This window comes from Megascapheus bottae, chromosome 4 (assembly GCF_031878675.1).
Source record: "Megascapheus bottae isolate mThoBot1 chromosome 4, mThoBot2.hap1, whole genome shotgun sequence".
Taxonomy (NCBI): Eukaryota; Metazoa; Chordata; class Mammalia; order Rodentia; family Geomyidae; genus Megascapheus; species Megascapheus bottae.
This window is the reverse complement of record NC_143512.1, coordinates 44,667,481-44,685,648: the sequence shown is the minus strand read 5'-3', so window position 1 is coordinate 44,685,648 and position 18,168 is coordinate 44,667,481. Positions and strand designations below refer to the sequence as shown.

The window sequence follows — 18,168 nt, the reverse complement described above, 5'->3', positions numbered from 1 at the left end:
GCTGGCTACTTTAGAGAATAAGTCTCTTGGATTTCTGCTTGGATTAGTCTGGAATAAAAATCCTTTAATCTCAGTCTCCTGAGCTGCTAGATTTATAGGTATGAATCATTGACTTCCAGCTGCTGAAGGTTTTTTTTTGCCCTTCTATTTTTGTCTCTGAAAATCTACAAATTATGTTAATAGAGGTTTGAGTAGGATCTCAGGACCTAAATAATATAAGGCACATAAAACTTGCATGTTGATGTACAAAGTGAGTTCTGGATTCCTACATCTTAAGAAAGTCTTCTTCCTGCCCTGCACTACTGAACACAGGTAGAATACTCACCCAGATACTCTCCCAATGCCAGTGATTATGCCACCCGCAGGGACTTCCTCATCACCATATAATTGGTACCCTGCAAACTGGGACAATTCCAGAAAGGGAGACCTAAGTGGAGGGAAGAATGTTATTGAAATTAAACTCACTATGCAGCTGTATTATAAAATTGACAAAAATGCTATCTAAACCAAAATCTGATATGGCATCTTTAGTGTTTATAGGATAGAGCCATACAATAAAATACAAGGTACTTACTTTTAAAATGTATATAAATGTGTTTATAGAGTGTCTGCCTAGCAAGCTGAGGCACTGAGGTCAAGTCCCAGAATTGCAAAAAAAAAAGAAGATGAAGAAAAGAATAGCCAACATTTACATGGTTCCACTTCTGACTTTTTCTGTTTATGTGGTACTGAGGAATTGAACCCAGGGCTTCATGTGCTAAGCAAACATTCTACCATTAAGCCACATTCCCAGCCAAGAGTTAACCAATCTTTTTTTTTTTTTTTTTTTTTTTTTTTTGCCAGTCCTGGGCTTGAGCTCAGGGCCTGAGCACTGTCCTTGGACTTTCTCAAGGCTAGAGCTCTACCACTTGAGCCTCAGCACCACTCCGGCTTTTTTGTATGTATGTGGTACCGAGGAGTTGAACCCGGGCCTTTGTGCATGCTAGGTAAGCACTCTACCACTAGGCCAAACTCTGGCCTAAGAGTTACCAATCTTAAATGAAAAAGCTAAGCAAGAGTGTGAACCCCTGAGCTCAAGCCCAATACATGCACAAAAAAAAAGCCACTTGTTGAAAGTTACATGGCTAGTTAATAGCAAACCTTGGCACCAGGCTCTTAACCATCACTGTACTGTACTGTATTGTTCCATCTCACACAAACATGTTCCAAACACATTATGTGGGGAAAAGGAAGTTCCAGAACACCACAGCTGATTACTAATCACTTTTTTAAAAAAAGTTTAAATCCCAGACCAGGAGTGTGGCCAAGTGATAGAGTGCTTACCCCAAAGCTCTGGGTTTGATTCCTCAATATCTCTGTGGTAGAAAAGCCAGAAGTGGCACTGTAGCTCAAGTGGCCGAGCACTAGCCTTGAGCAAAAAATGTCCAAGGGCAGTGCCAGGCCCTGAGTTCAAGCCCCAGGACTGGCAAAAAAAAGAAAAAAAGAAATGAAAAGAAGGTTAAAATCACTTAGCTAGGTGCCAGTGGCTCACAGCTATAATACTGTAATACTCAGGAGGCTAAAACCTAAAGATTGTATTTGGAGCCAACCAGGCAGAAAAGTCAGTAAGACCTTTTACCTCCAATTAACTATCAGAAAGTCTGAAGGAGCCAAGCACTAATAGTTCATGCCTATAATCCTAGCTACTCAGGGGAATGAGATCTAAAGATCATGGTTTGAAGCCAGCCTTCGCAGAAAAGTCCATGAGAGACTCTTATCTACCACCAAAAAAACTAGAAGTAGGGCTGTAGCTCAAATGGTAGAATGCTAACCTTAAGTAAAGCAGCTCAGGGACAGCACCCAGGCCCTGAGTTCATGCCCCAAGACTGGCACACCTAGACATAAGGAAGTCAGAAGCAGAGCTGAGATTCAAGTGGTAGAGCACAATCCTGTGTGAAAAAGCTATGTGATAGCACCTAACACCTGAGTTCTAAGTCCCAATATTGGCACGCACGCATGCACACGCACACAAGCACTTTTAAAAAAAAAAACACGGAAATATCTGGCACCTCAAAACTGGCTATAGGTTTTTGTTTTGTTGTCAGTTGTGGGGCTAGGGACTCTGGGACTGGGCGTTGTCCCTGAGCTCTTTAGCTCAAGGCTACCTCTCTACCCTTTGAGCCACAGCACCACTTCTTTTCTAGTGGTTAATTGGAGATAAGAGTCTCATGGTCATTAGTGTCCAGGTCGGGTTTGAACCTTGATCCTCAGATCTCAGCCTCCTAAGTAGCTAAGATTACAGCATGAGCCGCCCCACCTGGCTGGGCTATAGGTTTTAACAAGATTTGTCTCCAGGTTAAGGTGAGGGGGAATGTCCTAAGAAAAACTCCTGCACCCCAGACTCACCTACTCCACTGAATCCCTTGACTATGCCTTCAACATGACCTTCTAGCTGTTGTACTCTGCTGCTCAAAACAACCAACACCCCAGCCAGACCAGTCACATTTTAACTCTTAAAATACAGGGATGTATCACCCAACAACAAGGCTTCATCTGAAAAACAAGTTTGTGAGGTGATTTTGTCATCCACAAATATCACAGCTTATGTGAACAAAAATCAAGATGGACAGTGTTCACTGGGTGATATAAATGAGTGCCACTGTGAACTACTATAATCACCAAGCAATTACATGACTGCTCAAAGTCGGGATGATCATAAAATTTTCCTGTTCAAAACCCTACTTCTCTCAAGTAAGAACCAAAACTTTCCCAACAACCTATAGGACTCTGTGAAATCTGACCTGACCTCCTCCTACTCTCCATCTGCTCTACTCACACTAGCCTGCTGCTCATCACTTAAATGTATCACTCCCACCACAGTGCCTTGCACTGGCCTGTTTCCTTCTCTTAGGATAGTCCCCCCACCACCCCCACTCCCATATTTACAGGGCTCTCTTCCTCTTCCAAATCTTTGTTCAAATGTTACATTCTCAGTGAAATGTATCTTAACCACACTATGTGTAACTGTAACTTCCTGTGGTCATCCTTTCTCTCACCTTCCTCCATTTCTTTTTTCCCATAAAAGCTGTCACCTTCTTCCATACCTTAAAACTTAAGATAGTTATTAGTTTCTATTTCCCAGCTACAATGTAAGCAAGCTCCAGTAGAACAAAAATCTTGGTCTATTTGGTTCTTGTTGCTGTTGTTTCTTTGTGCCAGCCTTAGGCTTGAACTCAGGACCTGGGTGCTATCTCTGAGTTTTTTTGCTCAAGCTCTACCACTTGAGCCACATCTCTGCTTTTGGCTTTTTTGGTGGTTAGTTGGCTATAAGAGTATCACAAACCTTCCTGCCTAAGCTGGCTTTAAACCCCTATACTCAGATCTCAGCATCTAGAGTAGCTAGGATTACTGGAGTATGGCAGCAGTGCCTGGCTTCTTTGTTTTGTTCACTGATAACTCACTAGTGTATGACAGTGTAGGTGCAGTGTAGGTACTCAGTAGGTACTCACAGTAGGTACTCAGTAAATATGTGTGGCTTGGATCTTATAAGAACCAAATTCAAAATCATTTACTTAGAGATGGGCTTAATATTTAGTACATGGACTAACAAAGGGTGAACCAATTCAACATTAATACTCACTACACACTGCTGGAAATGAATTTTACAACTTTTGGGAGGGTGGTGGTCAAAATAAGAAAAAGTGAGAGAAAATGAGGGAAGGGGGTAACATATTCAAAAATAAATGTACTCATTACCTGATTTATGTAACTATAACCCCATAGAACATCACCTTTACAATAAAATTTAAATTAAAGAAGAATAGATAGACAGACAGACAGACAGACTCACACACACACACACACACACACACACACACACACACACACACACACACACATATATATCATCCTTAGTGAGTACATGTGCAGGTACCAACCCTGGGTCTATAAGATTGTCAATTCTCTCTCTGGGGAGCAGTTTTCCTCTTGCTGTGTGTCGAGCTCGAGCTTTCTCACTCCCTCCTACAATAAGAACAAGATTACATGGGATCACATGACTCAAGATAAGGCCTCCATTTAACTTAGTGGCAGAAAAGACAGAATGTACGATCTAAAATACAACACTTAAAAAGAAGAAGAAGAAGAAGTTTGCAGGGCGCAGTAGCCCACGCCTGTAATCCTAGCTGAGATCTGAGGATCGTGGTTCAAAGTCAGCCCGAGCATTAAAGACCCTGAGATTCTTATCTCCAATTAACCACTAGAAAACTGGAAGTGGTGCTGTGGATCAAAGGGTAGGGTGAGGAGCTGAAGAGCTCAGGGACAGCGCCCAGGCCCAGAGTCCAACCCCTACAACTGGCAAAAAAAAAAAAAGTTGAGGCCGGGAGTATGGCCTAGTGGTAGAGTGCTTGCCTAGCATGCACAAAGACCCGGGTTCAATTCCTCAGTACCATATACACAGAAAAAGCCAAAAGTGGTGCTATGCCTCAAGTGGTAGAACACAAGCCATGAGAAAGCTCAAAGATAGTGCCCAGGCCCTGAGTTCAAGTCCCAGGACTGGCCAAAAAAAAAAAGTTGTATGTGTGTGAGAAACAGCTAATTCTTCAGATTATTCACTTATAACCTGCCAACAATCTTTTGAAGAAACTCAGTGTTTTTTAATAATAATAATAATAATAATAAAGCTCTTTCTGATTCTTGAGTATATTACACGTTTGATTACTAACAGTTACCTAAAGAAATTACAGCCAGGCACTGGTGGCTCACCCCATAATTCCAGCTATTCAGGAGGCTGACATCTGGAGGTCATGGTTCAAAGCCACTTCTAGCAGAAAAGTCCTCAAGATCCTATCTCCAATTAACCACTAAAATGCAGGACTGGAGGTATATATGACTCAAGTAGCAAAAGCAGCAGCCCTAAAACCTGAGTGAGAGCTAAGCGCCAGTGGCTCACACCTATAATCCTAACCACTCAGGAGGCTGAGATCAGAGGATCACAGTTCAAAGCCACCCCGATCAGTAAAGTCCATGATACTCGAATCTCCAGTTAACCACCAGAAAACTGGAAGTGGCTCAAAGTGGTAGAGCACTATCCTTGAGCACAAAGAGGTTCAGGGACAGCACCCAGGCCCAGAATCAACCACAAACAATAACAACAACAAAAAATGAGATTGTAAGGCCCAGAGTTCAAGCCCAGATATTAACACAAAAAATAAAATAAGCTGAGGCACTACAAAGAAAGAGATGAAAAGGGAGAGGGGAGATTTCAAACAGTATCATTCCTTCTTAGTTATGCCAGGAGACTGACCTTATGAGCTGTAGCAGCTAGTGAATTCAATTTCATAAGGAAGAAGGAAAAGGTTGATTTTCTTTGATGCAGACGCGTCAATGAATGAAGCTCCCTGTTATTTAAACTGACAAAATTTGGAGCACCACAATATGGCATGGCAGAGCACCTTAGTCAAGGCTGTTCTGGAACACATCATTTCCATTCCCACAGATGCTATGCCAGCAAAGTCTTCCATTCTCTCTTAACCCCACATTTCTACTAAGTCATCATCACGTTTACTTCATTTCATCAGTCTTAATAATGTTCACATTTCAGAATCCTTGAAATCAGGAAGTGGGGACAGTCACCCCCCAGCTAGGCCTTGGCTGCACTACAGACTAGGTACTACTTTTACTGTGCTATGTATGCATATGAACTTTGTATTTCAGTTTAAAATGTCTCGAAAAGACTATACAGCCTTATCTCTGGGTCATTAAAACCCCTCTGCTTCTACCCAAACCATTTCTGCTTTCTTTTATATCTATGAAGTTATTAAATAAAAACAAAGTACTTCTGAACTAAACAAAACACATCCCTGTTTTGATAAATTAATTTATATTAATCAAAATCCTCAGCATTGGGTATTACAAATGCCACTACAGGGATAATCCACTTCTCAGCTACAGAAATGACTTCACTCCTCTTGTAAGTCCACCTGTTCAAACAGGGACAAAGGAGATCAAAGATTATAGAGAGCTGGAAGAAACCTGAACTGAAGACAGCAAAGAGCAACAAAGAAAATAACACAAAAGACGACGAGAGTCACCTTAATTATTGTCAACCTTATCCCAAGTTCTCACCAGTGAAAAACTTCAAAGGTTCCTTCTGAAACAAACATCCTACTCCTTCATTCTGTCTGAAAACCACCTAGAACTCCTATTTGGTATAAGAGTATTTTACTATCCTAAGTATGATCTTTGCATGTCTACAGGACAGGCTCCCCTTAGAGAAATGAAAATATCTTTACTATTCTTTTTCTCTGAGGACTTTTCATAAAGGCAAGGTAACTGAGTAGTGGCAGGTGAAATGAGGTCATCTAAAGCTGCCTGTTCACTGGTGGACTGGATAAGGAGGAAGCTTAGTCTTGGTCTTGTATAGAATTTCGAGAGTGGTTTGGACTGGTTTGTTGTTTTAATACCAATGAATTGTAGTTAAATCATATAATCACTCCAGTAATTTTCTAGTTAAGTTTTTGGTCCACACTTAAACTTCACTTGAACTTAGTGAGTTTGTGAAGTATAGTTATTCTCTTAAAACACATTATTTCAGTCTTCTTTCGTTTGAATTAATAGATTATCTAGAATAGGGAAAAAGACAAAGTAAGGATATTTAGAATATCATGGTCTCTTTTTTGTTTTATTTTTGCAAGTCCTGGGGCATGAACTCTTGGCCTGGGTGCTGTCCCTGAGATCTTTAGCTCAAGGTTATCATCCTACCCCTGGGCCTGGGCATATTGTCCCTGAGCTCTTCAGCTCAAGGCTACTGCCCTCCCCCAGGAGCCACAGCCCCACTTCCCGTTTTCTAGTGGTTAATTGAAAATAAGAGTCTCTCGGACTTCAGTGCCAGGGCTCTGAACTGGGATCCTCAGTTCTCAGCCTCCTGAGCAGGTAGGATTACAGGCATGAGCTATCATGCCCAGCTCACTTATGGCTTTTTCTATATATGTGGTACCAAGGAATCGAATCCAGGTTTTTGTGCATGCTAGGCAAGCACTATCCCACTTGGCCACACTCTTGATCTCTACCTTAGGTTCTTAAAATACAGCACACCTGTTCCTGGCTACTCAGGAGGCTGACCTGAGGATCACGGTTCAAAGCCAATCCACTCTAAGTCCAATAAGACTTCAATTAAGCAACAAAAAGCCTGAAGAGGAGCCATGGCTCAAGTGGTAGAGTGTCAGCCTTGAACGAAAAAGGCTAAGGGACAGTGCCCAAACACTGAGTTCAAACCCCAGAACTGGCACAAACACACACAGAAAAAGTATGCAGGAGAATATGTGTAAGCCACATGCAAACACCACCTCATTTTACATAAAGAACTTGACCAAGGACCAGCAGTGTGGCCTAGTCATAGAGTGCTTGCCTAGCATGCAAGAAGCCCTGGGCTGGATTCCTCAGTATACATAACAAAAGCCAGAATGATGCTGTGGCTCAAGGGGTAGAGCTCTAGCCTTGAGAAAGCTCACCGACAGTGCCCAGGACCTGAGTTCAAGTACCAGGACTGGCAAAAAAAGAAAAAAAGAACTTGACCAGGGTAGATTCTGGTATCTTTGGGCTGTCTTGTGAATCTCTCATAGTCACTAAGGGTAGATTGTACTAACTAAAACTAAAATACTTAATCAAAAGCCTAATGCTACCAGTTTTTTTCCTAAAACGAGCATTTCAGGGAACAGCTTAATTAAAAGCATATACTGAAGAATGCTGTGCTCACCAAGTCGAATATACTGAGCGCGTTCATGGAGTTGAGTCACTAGTGCCTTCATCTGCTCGTAGTTCTCCTATAACAGAGAGAAGGAAAACACAACTTCTAGAAAACAATACCAAAATAAAGGTCAAGGGGCGGGAGCATGGCTTAGTGGTAGAGTGCTTACCTACCATGCACAAAGCCCGAGTTTGATTCCTCAGTACTATATACGCACACAAAAAGCTGGAAGTGATGCTCTGGCTCAAGTGGTAGAGCCATATCCTTGAGAAAGCTCAAGGACAGTGCCCAGGCCCTGAGTACAAGCCCCAAGACTGGCAAAATAAATAAAAGTAAAGGTCAAGAAACACACCAAGGATGAAGGTATAGTCAGTGGTAGAATGCTTGCCTGGCATGGCAAGGCTCCAGATTCTGCCTCATGCACTGAAGGAAAGAACAGGAAGAATGCAAAGGGAAGGAAGATAGGAAAAACATGGAGGAAAAGAATGAGGAAAGGAAGTAGCGATGAAGGGAAAGAAACACACCAATCTGTGCCATGTCTGGGTGACCCACACCCAAAACCACCTCTCTAACCACCCAGCCCTCACACTAGGATGCTCCATCCTGTAGAAAAGACTAATTCTTGCACATCTTTAATTGATCTCTTCCCCACCTCCCCACCCACTGTGGTCCATCTCTCAGAATCTTACCTTTCTTCTAATGCTGGACAGAGCTCGAGTCATTCTATCAACTCCAAGCAGAAGCTTTAGAGGAAACAAGTGTTTCCAAATTATGTGACTTTGCCTTCCTCTGCAAAGGGCATCCCCCTTCAGCTTGGTCCCAAGAATAAGAAACAAGTACAGCAGACCTGGGATTGCTTCAAACAGACCTTCCAGAACCAAGCCTTTGTAAATTTGTTGTGAATTTGTCCTTTGAAAGTCATTAGCTGATCTAGAGTTTAAGATTTAGCTGTTGTAATTTTATCCTCTGAAAAGTCATAGTAGCTGACCTAGTCTCTAATACATAAAAGTAGCACCGGTGACTATTTGTTCAGAGGTGAGTATAACTGACAGGGGAGTTGGAGCTATTGATGCTTTTAAATTGTTACGAAGCACATCCTAATAGAACAATCCACAAATATCTTCACTCCCTTTTATCTGATCTTCTCAACTTCTATGTATCTATCTTTGGGACTGTCCTTTACATCAATACTGTTTTCAGCTTGGAACCTCATAATCATCTGAGTTTCAGTTCTTCCTTCTCTCTCAGCCATTAATTCCCACTCCTCCAACAGACAGCCTAGTGCTAAGCTCTAGAAATCTCAAGACTCAAGTCCTACAACTTGCCACCTAACTTTAGTCTCTTGCCTCCACCAATCCATCCTCCACTTGCCACATTAGCAAGGCTACCACATCTAAGGAACATGTCACTTCTCTATGTAAAAAAAACCCTCAATCTAAGTGCCACTTTTGCACGCTAGGTCCTCTTTTATCTGGCCCCTCATACATCCCATCTGGCCACTATTCCATGAATTCTGTGTCCAGTCCAAGACCTCATACTTACCATAAACTATTTTTTAATGGAATTTTGGTATGTTGCTCAGGTTTCCCTCAACCTCCGGGCTTAAAAAGATTCTCCTATGTCTGTTGCCTCTCGGCTGGAACTATAGGCACATACCATCAAGTCCTGTTTACACACTTCAGTATTCATTTTGTGGTGTTGGGCATCAAATCCAAGACCTTGGGCATGCTAGGCAAACACTAGTAGCATTATATCCTCAGGTTTATGTACTTTAATAACCTAAGTAGGAATGTATCAGCTTCTCTTGATTTCTTGTCTCACTTCCATCCTTACCCTGAACTTGGAAACCTCTTTGCTAACCACGATCCACTCACCCATACCTTCCTACCTACACAGCTGTCTATATACACATCTTCAAGAGGTAAGATGCCTCTTACCACATGGAGCTATCAATTTTGTTATTCCCCATCCAAAATTGTAAGCTTCATCCTTACACATCTATACTACTCAAAGTAGTGCTTAGATCACAGCAATTGGTGTATAAATTGGTATTTGTTTTGTCTTTTGATTTACTCAGAACCTAGACACTGTCCCTGAGCTTCCTTTGCTTAAGGCTAGTACTATTTGAGTCACAGTGCCACTTCCTGCTTTTTCTGTGGTACTGAGGAATCTACAGCTTCATGTATGCTAGGCAATCACTCTACCACTAAGCCACATTCCCTGTCCTGTATAGATTGAGTCAAACATTCTCAAATTACTGTGCTGATTACAAAATTTAGATGTTATCTGCATAGAATTAGAAATTGTAGGACAAACTGAAATTTTCTAGCTCTCATTTCACAATCTGTGAGCTGCCTTTGACCTTGTGAAACTGTATTGTTTCAAAAGAAGTCCTGTGGGATAGACATTTTATTAATGCCTCACTCCCCCAGATTGGAACTCAGACTAGGTATGACATTTTCACTCATTGGTTAACCCTCTACCACCTGAGTCACACCTCCAACTCCCCCCCCCCATCTATTATCTTTTTAATTAAAGCCTGGTAAGCACAGCCCAGTATAAACTTGCACTGATGGTTCCCAAAGTTGGCTGCCAGTAGTCCCCTAAAGGAACTGTTTGGCAAGGTAAACACCAAGTCCTAGTTCTAGAGAACCTGAAGATGAAGGGTGGTGCTCTGGCAGTTGTATATTCAACAAGCTCCCCAGGTGATAATGAAGACAGATTGAGTACTATTGATTTTCTTTTTTGGGGGGGGGGGGTGGGATGGAAAATGCTAGTACCGGGCCTTGAACTTTGGGTTTTGCACTCTCTCTTGGCTTTTCCGCTTAAGGTTGGCGCTTTACCACTTGAGGGACTTCAGTTCCGACTAACCGGGTAACTTGAAATGCGACTCTCCAGAATTTCCCTGCGGGGACTGGTTTTAAACCTTTACACCTCCAATTCGGCTTCCAAAGTAGTTAAGATTACAGGTATGAGCTACTTGAGCCAGGCTGGGAACCACTGATTTCAAAGTAAACTCAAACTTCACTGGAACTCCTGTCTCTTAACAATTTCAGTGTTGGAGCACTGGTGGCTCACGCCTGTAATCCTAGCTCCTCAGGGCTGAGAGCTGAGGATCGCGGGTTCAAAGCCAGTCAGGGCACGAAAGACCTGAGACTCTCCAGTTAACCACCAGAAACCCGGACATGGCACTGTGGCTCGAGGGGTAGGGCGCTTTAGTCTTGAGCTGAAGAGCTCAGGGACAGCGCCCAAGCCCAGAGGCCCCACGAGTGACAAAAAAATAACAAGTCCTTTTACTCTCGCTCCTCCCAGCTAAAAAGTCCTCTTAAATTCAACCGACCAGCAGGGGGTGGGGGGGTGGGGAGGGCAGAGGCTGCCGCCTGGAGGTCCTCGCTACCCAGGAGGGATGAGAATGTAAGGATCGCGGTTCAAAGCCACCCGGGGGAGACTCTCAGACAATTAGACGAAAGTGGGGGTGTGGCTGAGGTGGCGGCGCACCCGGGACAAGCCCCAGTGCCGCCAGAAAAAAAGAATAAGGTAAGCCCTCCCTCGGGCTGTTCCCCACTCCGGCCAGTGCCCGGTCCCCGCCGGCGGTGGCGCAGCCAGCCTACCCGGTACACCGCAGAGTCCGAGTCCAGACGGGTGGCCAGCGAGGCCACCGCGTCCCCGTGGTAGGAGCGCAGCCTGCGGGCAGCGGCAGGGAAGCAGGGCCGCAGGGAGAGCTTCCAGGCGGCCCACATGGCGAGGAGAGCGGCCGCGTCCTCCGGAACCGACCCCTCGAAGGCCCCCGTGGGCCCCCGCGTCTGCCGGAACCAGACACTCGGAGAGAGCGGAGGGGGCCGTGTCTTCCGGAGCAGAGTTCACGACCAGAGCCTGGGCAACTCGCGACTTCCGGGGTCGGATCGTTGCCGATCGCCCGCTCGGAACTCGCTTTCCTACAGTCGGGCGTGCTGCCCACACAACCCCCCCGCACTACCTGCGCCCGCCGCCTGCCATTGGCCAGTGGGGTACGCCGCGCCTCCCAATCCACCCAATCAGGGCAGAGGCACAGCCCGTGCGATCCGGTTACCCCTCCCCCCGCCCCCCGAGTGCTAGGCCGCTGGGGCAAAGCGGTTGCTATGCATAACTGGAAGCGCGGCCAGCACAGTTGGAACGGTAATAGTACTGCACTTAAGGATTAGTACAGTCATGGCAGCGGCTGTGTGGAGGACGAAGTATCTGATCATGAAAGTACAGACAACACGACAAGCCCCTAGCACCTTCACCGGAGATGTTTCATTAGCATGCATTTCTCGAGGAGGAATAACTAACAGTACACAGGATACACTGAACAACTTTGCCCTGTTAGCTTCCTAGTATCTTTCTCTTTTCGGGGGAAGGGCTATCCTGGGGTTTGAACTTACTAGGCAGGAAATCTGTTACTTGAGCCACACTTGCAGCTTCTCTAAAAGTTCTTAACGATAATTTTAAATATATGATAAATAGCCAGGCACAGGTGGTTCACGCCTGTAATCCTAGTTACTCCAAAGGCTGAGTTGAGGATGGTAGTTCAGAGCCAACCAGGCCAGGAAAGTCTGTGAGATTCTTCTTGCCAGTTACCTGCCGAAGAACCACAAGTGGAGCTGTGGCTCAAGTGGTAGAGCACCAACCTTGAGCAAAAAACTCAGGAACTGGGCCGACCCAACAACCGGCGCGCGCGCGCGCACACACACACACACACACACACACACACACACACACACACACGCACGAAAAAAGAAATGACAAGAACAACTATGTTGTAGAAAAGTATCCACAAATGTTCCTCCTAGCAAAGGTTTTTGATCAACTACTAGACTTGGTTACATATGCCTGGTTCCCTGAGATACATGAGACACTTTTAAACATGTGATAAATAGCTGGGCACAGGTGGCTCACGCCTGTTATTGTAAGACTTGAACTCAGGGATTTACACTCTCACTTTCATTTCTTTTTTGTTTTTGTTTTGTTGTTGGTTTTTGTTTTTTGCAGAGGCTTGAATTCAGGGCCTGAGCACTGTCCTTGGGCTTCCTCAAGGCTAAAGCTCTAACACTTGAGTCACAGTATCACTCCGCTTTTTCTATGCATGTGGTACCAAGGAATCCGAACCCTGGGTCTTCGTGCATGCTAGGTAAGTACTTTACCACTAGGCCAAACTCCCGACCCTCTCACCTGGTAGGCTGGTGCTCTACCACTTGGGCCAAATCTCCACTTCTAGCTCTTCTTGATGTTAAATTGAATATGAGTCTTATGGGAACTTTTCTGACCAAATTAACAAACTGCAATCCTCATATTTCAGCCTGAGAAGCTAGGATTATATGCATAAGCTACTGGTGCTGGACTGCGCTTGGTTCTTTTATTTTTCATGCTAGTCTCAGGGCTTGAACTCAGGGCTTAAAAGCTGTCCTTGGGCTTTCTCAAGGCTAGAACTCTTCCGCTTGAGCCACGACATCATTTTTTGTTTTTTTCTATGTATGTGGTACCAAAGAATTGAACCCAGGTCTTTGTGCATTCTAGGCAAGCACTCTATCACTAGGCCAAACTCCCAGTTCCCACTTGGTTTTTTTGTTGTTGTTGTTTGTTTTTTTGGTGGGTCATGGGGCTTGAACTCTGGGCCTAGGCGTTGTCCCTGAGCTCTTCAGATCAAGGCTAATGCCCTATCCCTTGAGTCACAGCCCCACTTCCCATTTTTTAGTGATCAATTAGAGGTAAGAGACTCCAGGTTCTTTAGTGCCCGGGATGGCTTTGAACCAGGATCCTCAGATCTCAGCCTCCTGAGTAGCTAGAATTACAGTCACCACGCCCGGCTTTGCTTGGTTCTTATATGTAAAAATTCATTAAATGGGGGCTAGGAGTTTGGCCTAGTGGTTAAAGTGCTTGCCTAGCATGCATGAAGACCCCGGTTGGATTTCTCGGTACCACATACATAGAAAAAAGCCGGAAGTGGTGCTGAGGCTCAAGTGGTAGAGCTCTAGCCTTGAGAAAGTCCAAGGACAGTGCCCAGGCCCTGAGCTCAAGCCCAGGACTGGCAAAAAAAACAAACAAACAAAAAAATTCATTAAATGAGGAATGAAAAAACAAAAAGCAAGCAGTATTTCAAATGTGCAAGGAAGTCACTTATTCTTGCAAAATCAAAATAATTTATTCATAACAATTAATTCTTCCAATTATATTCTATTTTATGGAAAGTACAGACTACATGTTAAAACAATTACCAGTTAACTGAACAAAATATCTTGTTATTTTTTTTAAAAAGAACACAATAAATGGTATAAAATAACTTTTATTTACATAATTTATATCTATAGAACATAACTGCTTTCTTTAGAACAAGAAAATTTACAAATGACAGATATTGCTTCTTTTGTCAAAGATGTCTATATAGCAAGCTAATATACATAGTCACTTCTATTTAACATGGTGGTAAATGGTAGATACTAATCTTTTCATCTATGCATCAATCACTTATCAACAATTACAGACTTTTAAACCATTATATTGGTCACTTGCTAAGATGTAAGTGTTCAGAAGGGAAAGACAAGAAAAGACAGACTTTACATCGCATCTCTTAAGCTTTCTAAAATAAATCCTTGCAATATCTTCCTTACATCAATTAGACTTAACAGATCTTCCTCCATTACAAGGCAAATACACTGATTAAGCTTCTTTTTCTCCCAAGATCTGTTTTAAGGATCTAACAATAGGAAAATCTGTTGACTAATTGATTCTCCACACAATAAATGGCCCTGTACTCTTTATACAGTAAGAAACTGCATCTTCCAGAAAACTGGTTTATTATATATGAATAAGAGACACGTGAACAAAGACAAAAATAAATACTATAAAGGGATTAAACAATAGTTTAGTCATAGCAACCTAATATCCCAACTAACATTACTTATATAATTAATCCAAACACGAAGTTTTAAAAATTTTTTACAAAAATGACATTAAAATAGCAAAGTGATTTCCTATCATGATTTTTGTGACATAAGTCACAGGAGATAAATATAAATTTATTACTTCCACTTGGATTTATGTTTCCCCTTCATGACAATAAAAAAAAGAACAAAACCCAAATATCCTAAATTTCACTAGAAGGCAATCAATAAGAAATGCTCTAATCCCAGATATTAACCAATTAGCATCACGATTACACCTGCTGAGCCATATCCCCTTTTACTAAAGAAGGTGAAAACTGGTCACCTCTTTTTCTATGTACAAACACTAATATTATCTAGAGTTTAAAATGTTTTCCCCACTGAAATACTGATGATTTCATAATGCATTCCACAGTTTTTTAGGCACAACTGACAACTTCAATAACAAATAACTCATACATAAAGACATCAGCACCTTGTGGCAAAAAACTACCGTTGAAAGTAGGAATCAAATTTAACATACAGCCGGGGATGTAGCTCAGTGGCAAAGCGCTTGCCTAGCAAGAGCAACATCCTGGGTTTACTCCCCAATACCAAAAAAAGCAAAGACCAAAAAAAATAATAATAATAATACAACCCAGGTGTGGCTCTTTAGGGAAGTACTCTGCTCTCCAATGCAACTGAAGGATTCCAGCAGTAGTTTCAGAAAAAAAAAAGTTTCCAACTCCCAAAGTAATATCAAAAGATTTTTCAACTAAAAACAAATACATTCTCTGAGAAATTTTCATTTGAACTGAAAAAAATTTACTTGGGTAGACTGCATACATCTATATGTACATACACATGTAATTATATATGTAAATCAGCAAATCTCAAAATCATTAAACACTTAAATTCATATTGATGATAATCACTGACATTATAAAGTCTTTTTTTTTTTTTTTTGGTGCCAGTCCTGGGGCTTGAACTCAGAACCTAAGCACTGTCCCTGAGCTTTTGTGCTCAAGACCAGTGCTCTACCACTTGAGCCACAACTCTACTTCTAGCTTAATTGGAGATAAGAGTCTCATAGACTTTCCTGCCTGAACTGGCTTCAAACTATGATCCTCAGATCTCAGTATCCTGAGCAGCTAGTGTTACAGGCATGAGACACCAGTGCCTGGCGCATTTTAATTATCTTTAAAATTAAACAAGGAAAAGGAGACAAACAAATTTGTTAACATTTCTTTAGCCACAATCTGAGAGGTGAAAATTAAAACTGAATATTCTTTAAAATAAGAAAATTTTAAATAAATAAAACTCTTTGATGAGCTATCTTTATAAATAAATTTAAGTACTACCTCTCCAGTTAGTAACGTTATATCACCAAAAATTAGAAAAATACATATTTCCAGTCACACAAATATCCGATAATAAGAAAGTTTCTAACTTTACCATGCTAAAATGGAGTTTCAATCTGCTTTTATGTTCTTACAGGCAACTGAAAAGGCCTTCAACATATCTCCAGAAAGCAAATTAAAAAACAAAAATACTTTACAAAAGAAATTCACTATACGTTAAATATATCAAATGCTAAATATGCCAGGGCTGTAATGTATACACTTATTCACAACATTCTCATAGGTACAGATGCTCCAGTATAGGAAGAGTCAAAATGTAAACAAGAGTTGTTATTTCTGTCTAAGAAAGCAGTCTTTTTTCTTTCCTTCTTTCTTATTTCTTTATTATTATTACTATTATTATTATTATTTTGGTGGGTTTGTTTTGTTTTGTTTTGTGTGATGGTCCTGAGGCTTGAATTCTGAGCCTGGGCATTCTCCGAGCTTTTCTTCTGCTCAAGGCTAGTACTCTACCACTTGAGCCACAGCTTCACTTCTGGCTTTTTTGGTGCTTAATTGGAGATGAGTCTCACAGACTTTCCTGGCTTCAAACTGTGATCCTGAAATCGCAGCCTCCTGCGCAGCCATCTGTGCCCAGTAAGGATAGCAGTCTTAATTATTAGCTAATTTCCAAAATGCTGACTCAATCAAAATAAGCTTCAGCAATATTTTTCACTGATTACAAAGGTTTTCAATTAAGCTTACTAAATATTCAAAATTGACCTAAGTTAAAATAGACAGTGATATGTTATTTGCAATACTGCATTAATACTGACCCTAATAAAACTCCCAAGCTTAAAAAAAGAAAGAAAAAACAAAATAATTATTTTATACTATTTCATCCATTTCAATGAATATATCACCAAAAAAATATTCAGAGACTGTGGGTGGCTCATCTTCAGGTGCCCGTTTTTGGCCACTTTTACATTCTCTTTTCAGTGAGGGTTGATCACTACAAACCTAAAAAAGGTAACAAAAATAAATATTGTATAAATATTTACGTAACTATTAATAGTGAGGGTTGGGTATGTAGCACAGTGTTATTTGATTGCTTAGCATGAACAAAGCCCTGAGTTTAATCCCCAGCCCTGGAAGAAAAAAAGTATATAATCCTAAACATAGTAAGAATTTCAAAATTAACTGTAGTCACAATTATAATAATAAAATTGGATGTATTCTAAATATATTATATTACATCTGTCTATCTATGATAACTTCACCTTAGTTCCAATTAATTTTTTGAAATACACAAAAATAAAAACTGTATATATGTATCACAGAGAGACAGAGACAGAGGCACTGGGATTTGAACTGATTACACTTCTGCACCCAGCTACTTCCAGCTTTTTGGTGTTTAATTGGAGATAAAAACCTCATGGACATTTCTGCACTGCCTGGATTCAAACCTTGATGCTCAGATTTCAGCAGCCTGAGCAGCTAGATTTATAGGTCTGAGCCACTGTCACCCAGCTAAAACATTTTTTTTTTTTTTGCCAGTCCTGGGCTTGAGCTCAGGGCCTGAGCACCGTCCTTGGGCTTTCCTCAAGGCTAGTATTCTACCCTGAGCCACAGCACCACTTCCAGCTTTTTTTCTATGTATGTGGTACTGAGGAATTGAACCCAGGTCTTCGTGCATGCTAGGCAAGCACTCTACAACTAGGCCAAACTCCCAGCCCCCAGCTAAAACATTCTTAAATCTATAAAATTAAAACATTTATTCAGGTATAAAAACAAAGTGACACATGAAACAGAATAGTGCTCAAAGAAAATAGCATAAATCAAAAGGATGCTATTATATTAAAAAATTATCACATTCCTAAATCTGTAAAAAGAAAAATTGCTAATGTTCTGGTTCAAGTGATAGAAAGCATGAGGATCTGAATTCAAACAATAGTACCATCAAGAGAAAAAAAAAATAAGATAGCTAGTTACTGACATAGGAACAAACATAAAGCTAAAAATAAATCTCAACATATGTGAAAATTTAGTGTCTGATGAAAATTACAAATCAAAGCTGGACACAGTGGCTCATGCCTGTAATCCTAGCTACTCAGGAGGCTGAGATCTGAGGAGCAAGGTTCCAAGCCAGCCAGGGCAGAAAAGGACCTGAGACTCTTATCTCCAATTACTTCTAAGAAACAGGAAGTAGGGAAGAAGGGCTTGG

General features: G+C 41.7%; 2 protein-coding genes across 6 annotated transcripts in view; both read right to left on the bottom strand.

Annotated features, from left to right (window-relative positions):
• Nucleotides 1–12,239, bottom strand: part of Mccc2 (methylcrotonyl-CoA carboxylase subunit 2) — a 52,044-nt gene extending 39,805 nt beyond the window's left edge. The window contains exons 1-4 of one of the 2 annotated variants that reach the window (XM_090331804.1): nucleotides 12,130–12,239; nucleotides 7,736–7,802; nucleotides 3,918–4,002; nucleotides 326–427 (exon numbers count right to left, since the gene is read on the bottom strand). In XM_090331804.1, coding sequence (XP_090187930.1) covers nucleotides 326–427; nucleotides 3,918–4,002; nucleotides 7,736–7,787 — 239 coding nt within the window. In that variant the 5' untranslated portion in view covers nucleotides 7,788–7,802; nucleotides 12,130–12,239. Of the gene's footprint in view, nucleotides 1–325; nucleotides 428–3,917; nucleotides 4,003–7,735; nucleotides 7,803–11,337; nucleotides 11,644–12,129 lie in introns of those variants that run through there. The other variant, XM_090331803.1, reaches the window with a different exon arrangement.
• A 1,716-nt stretch (nucleotides 12,240–13,955) lies between these two features.
• Bdp1 (BDP1 general transcription factor IIIB subunit) overlaps nucleotides 13,956–18,168 on the bottom strand; it is a 97,155-nt gene continuing 92,942 nt past the window's right edge. For 3 of the 4 annotated variants that reach the window (XM_090331797.1, XM_090331798.1, XM_090331800.1), the window contains exon 39: nucleotides 16,501–16,964. In XM_090331797.1, the coding sequence (XP_090187923.1) occupies nucleotides 16,833–16,964 (132 nt within the window). In that variant the 3' untranslated portion in view covers nucleotides 16,501–16,832. Of the gene's footprint in view, nucleotides 16,965–18,168 lie in introns of all 4 variants that reach the window. The other variant, XM_090331801.1, reaches the window with a different exon arrangement.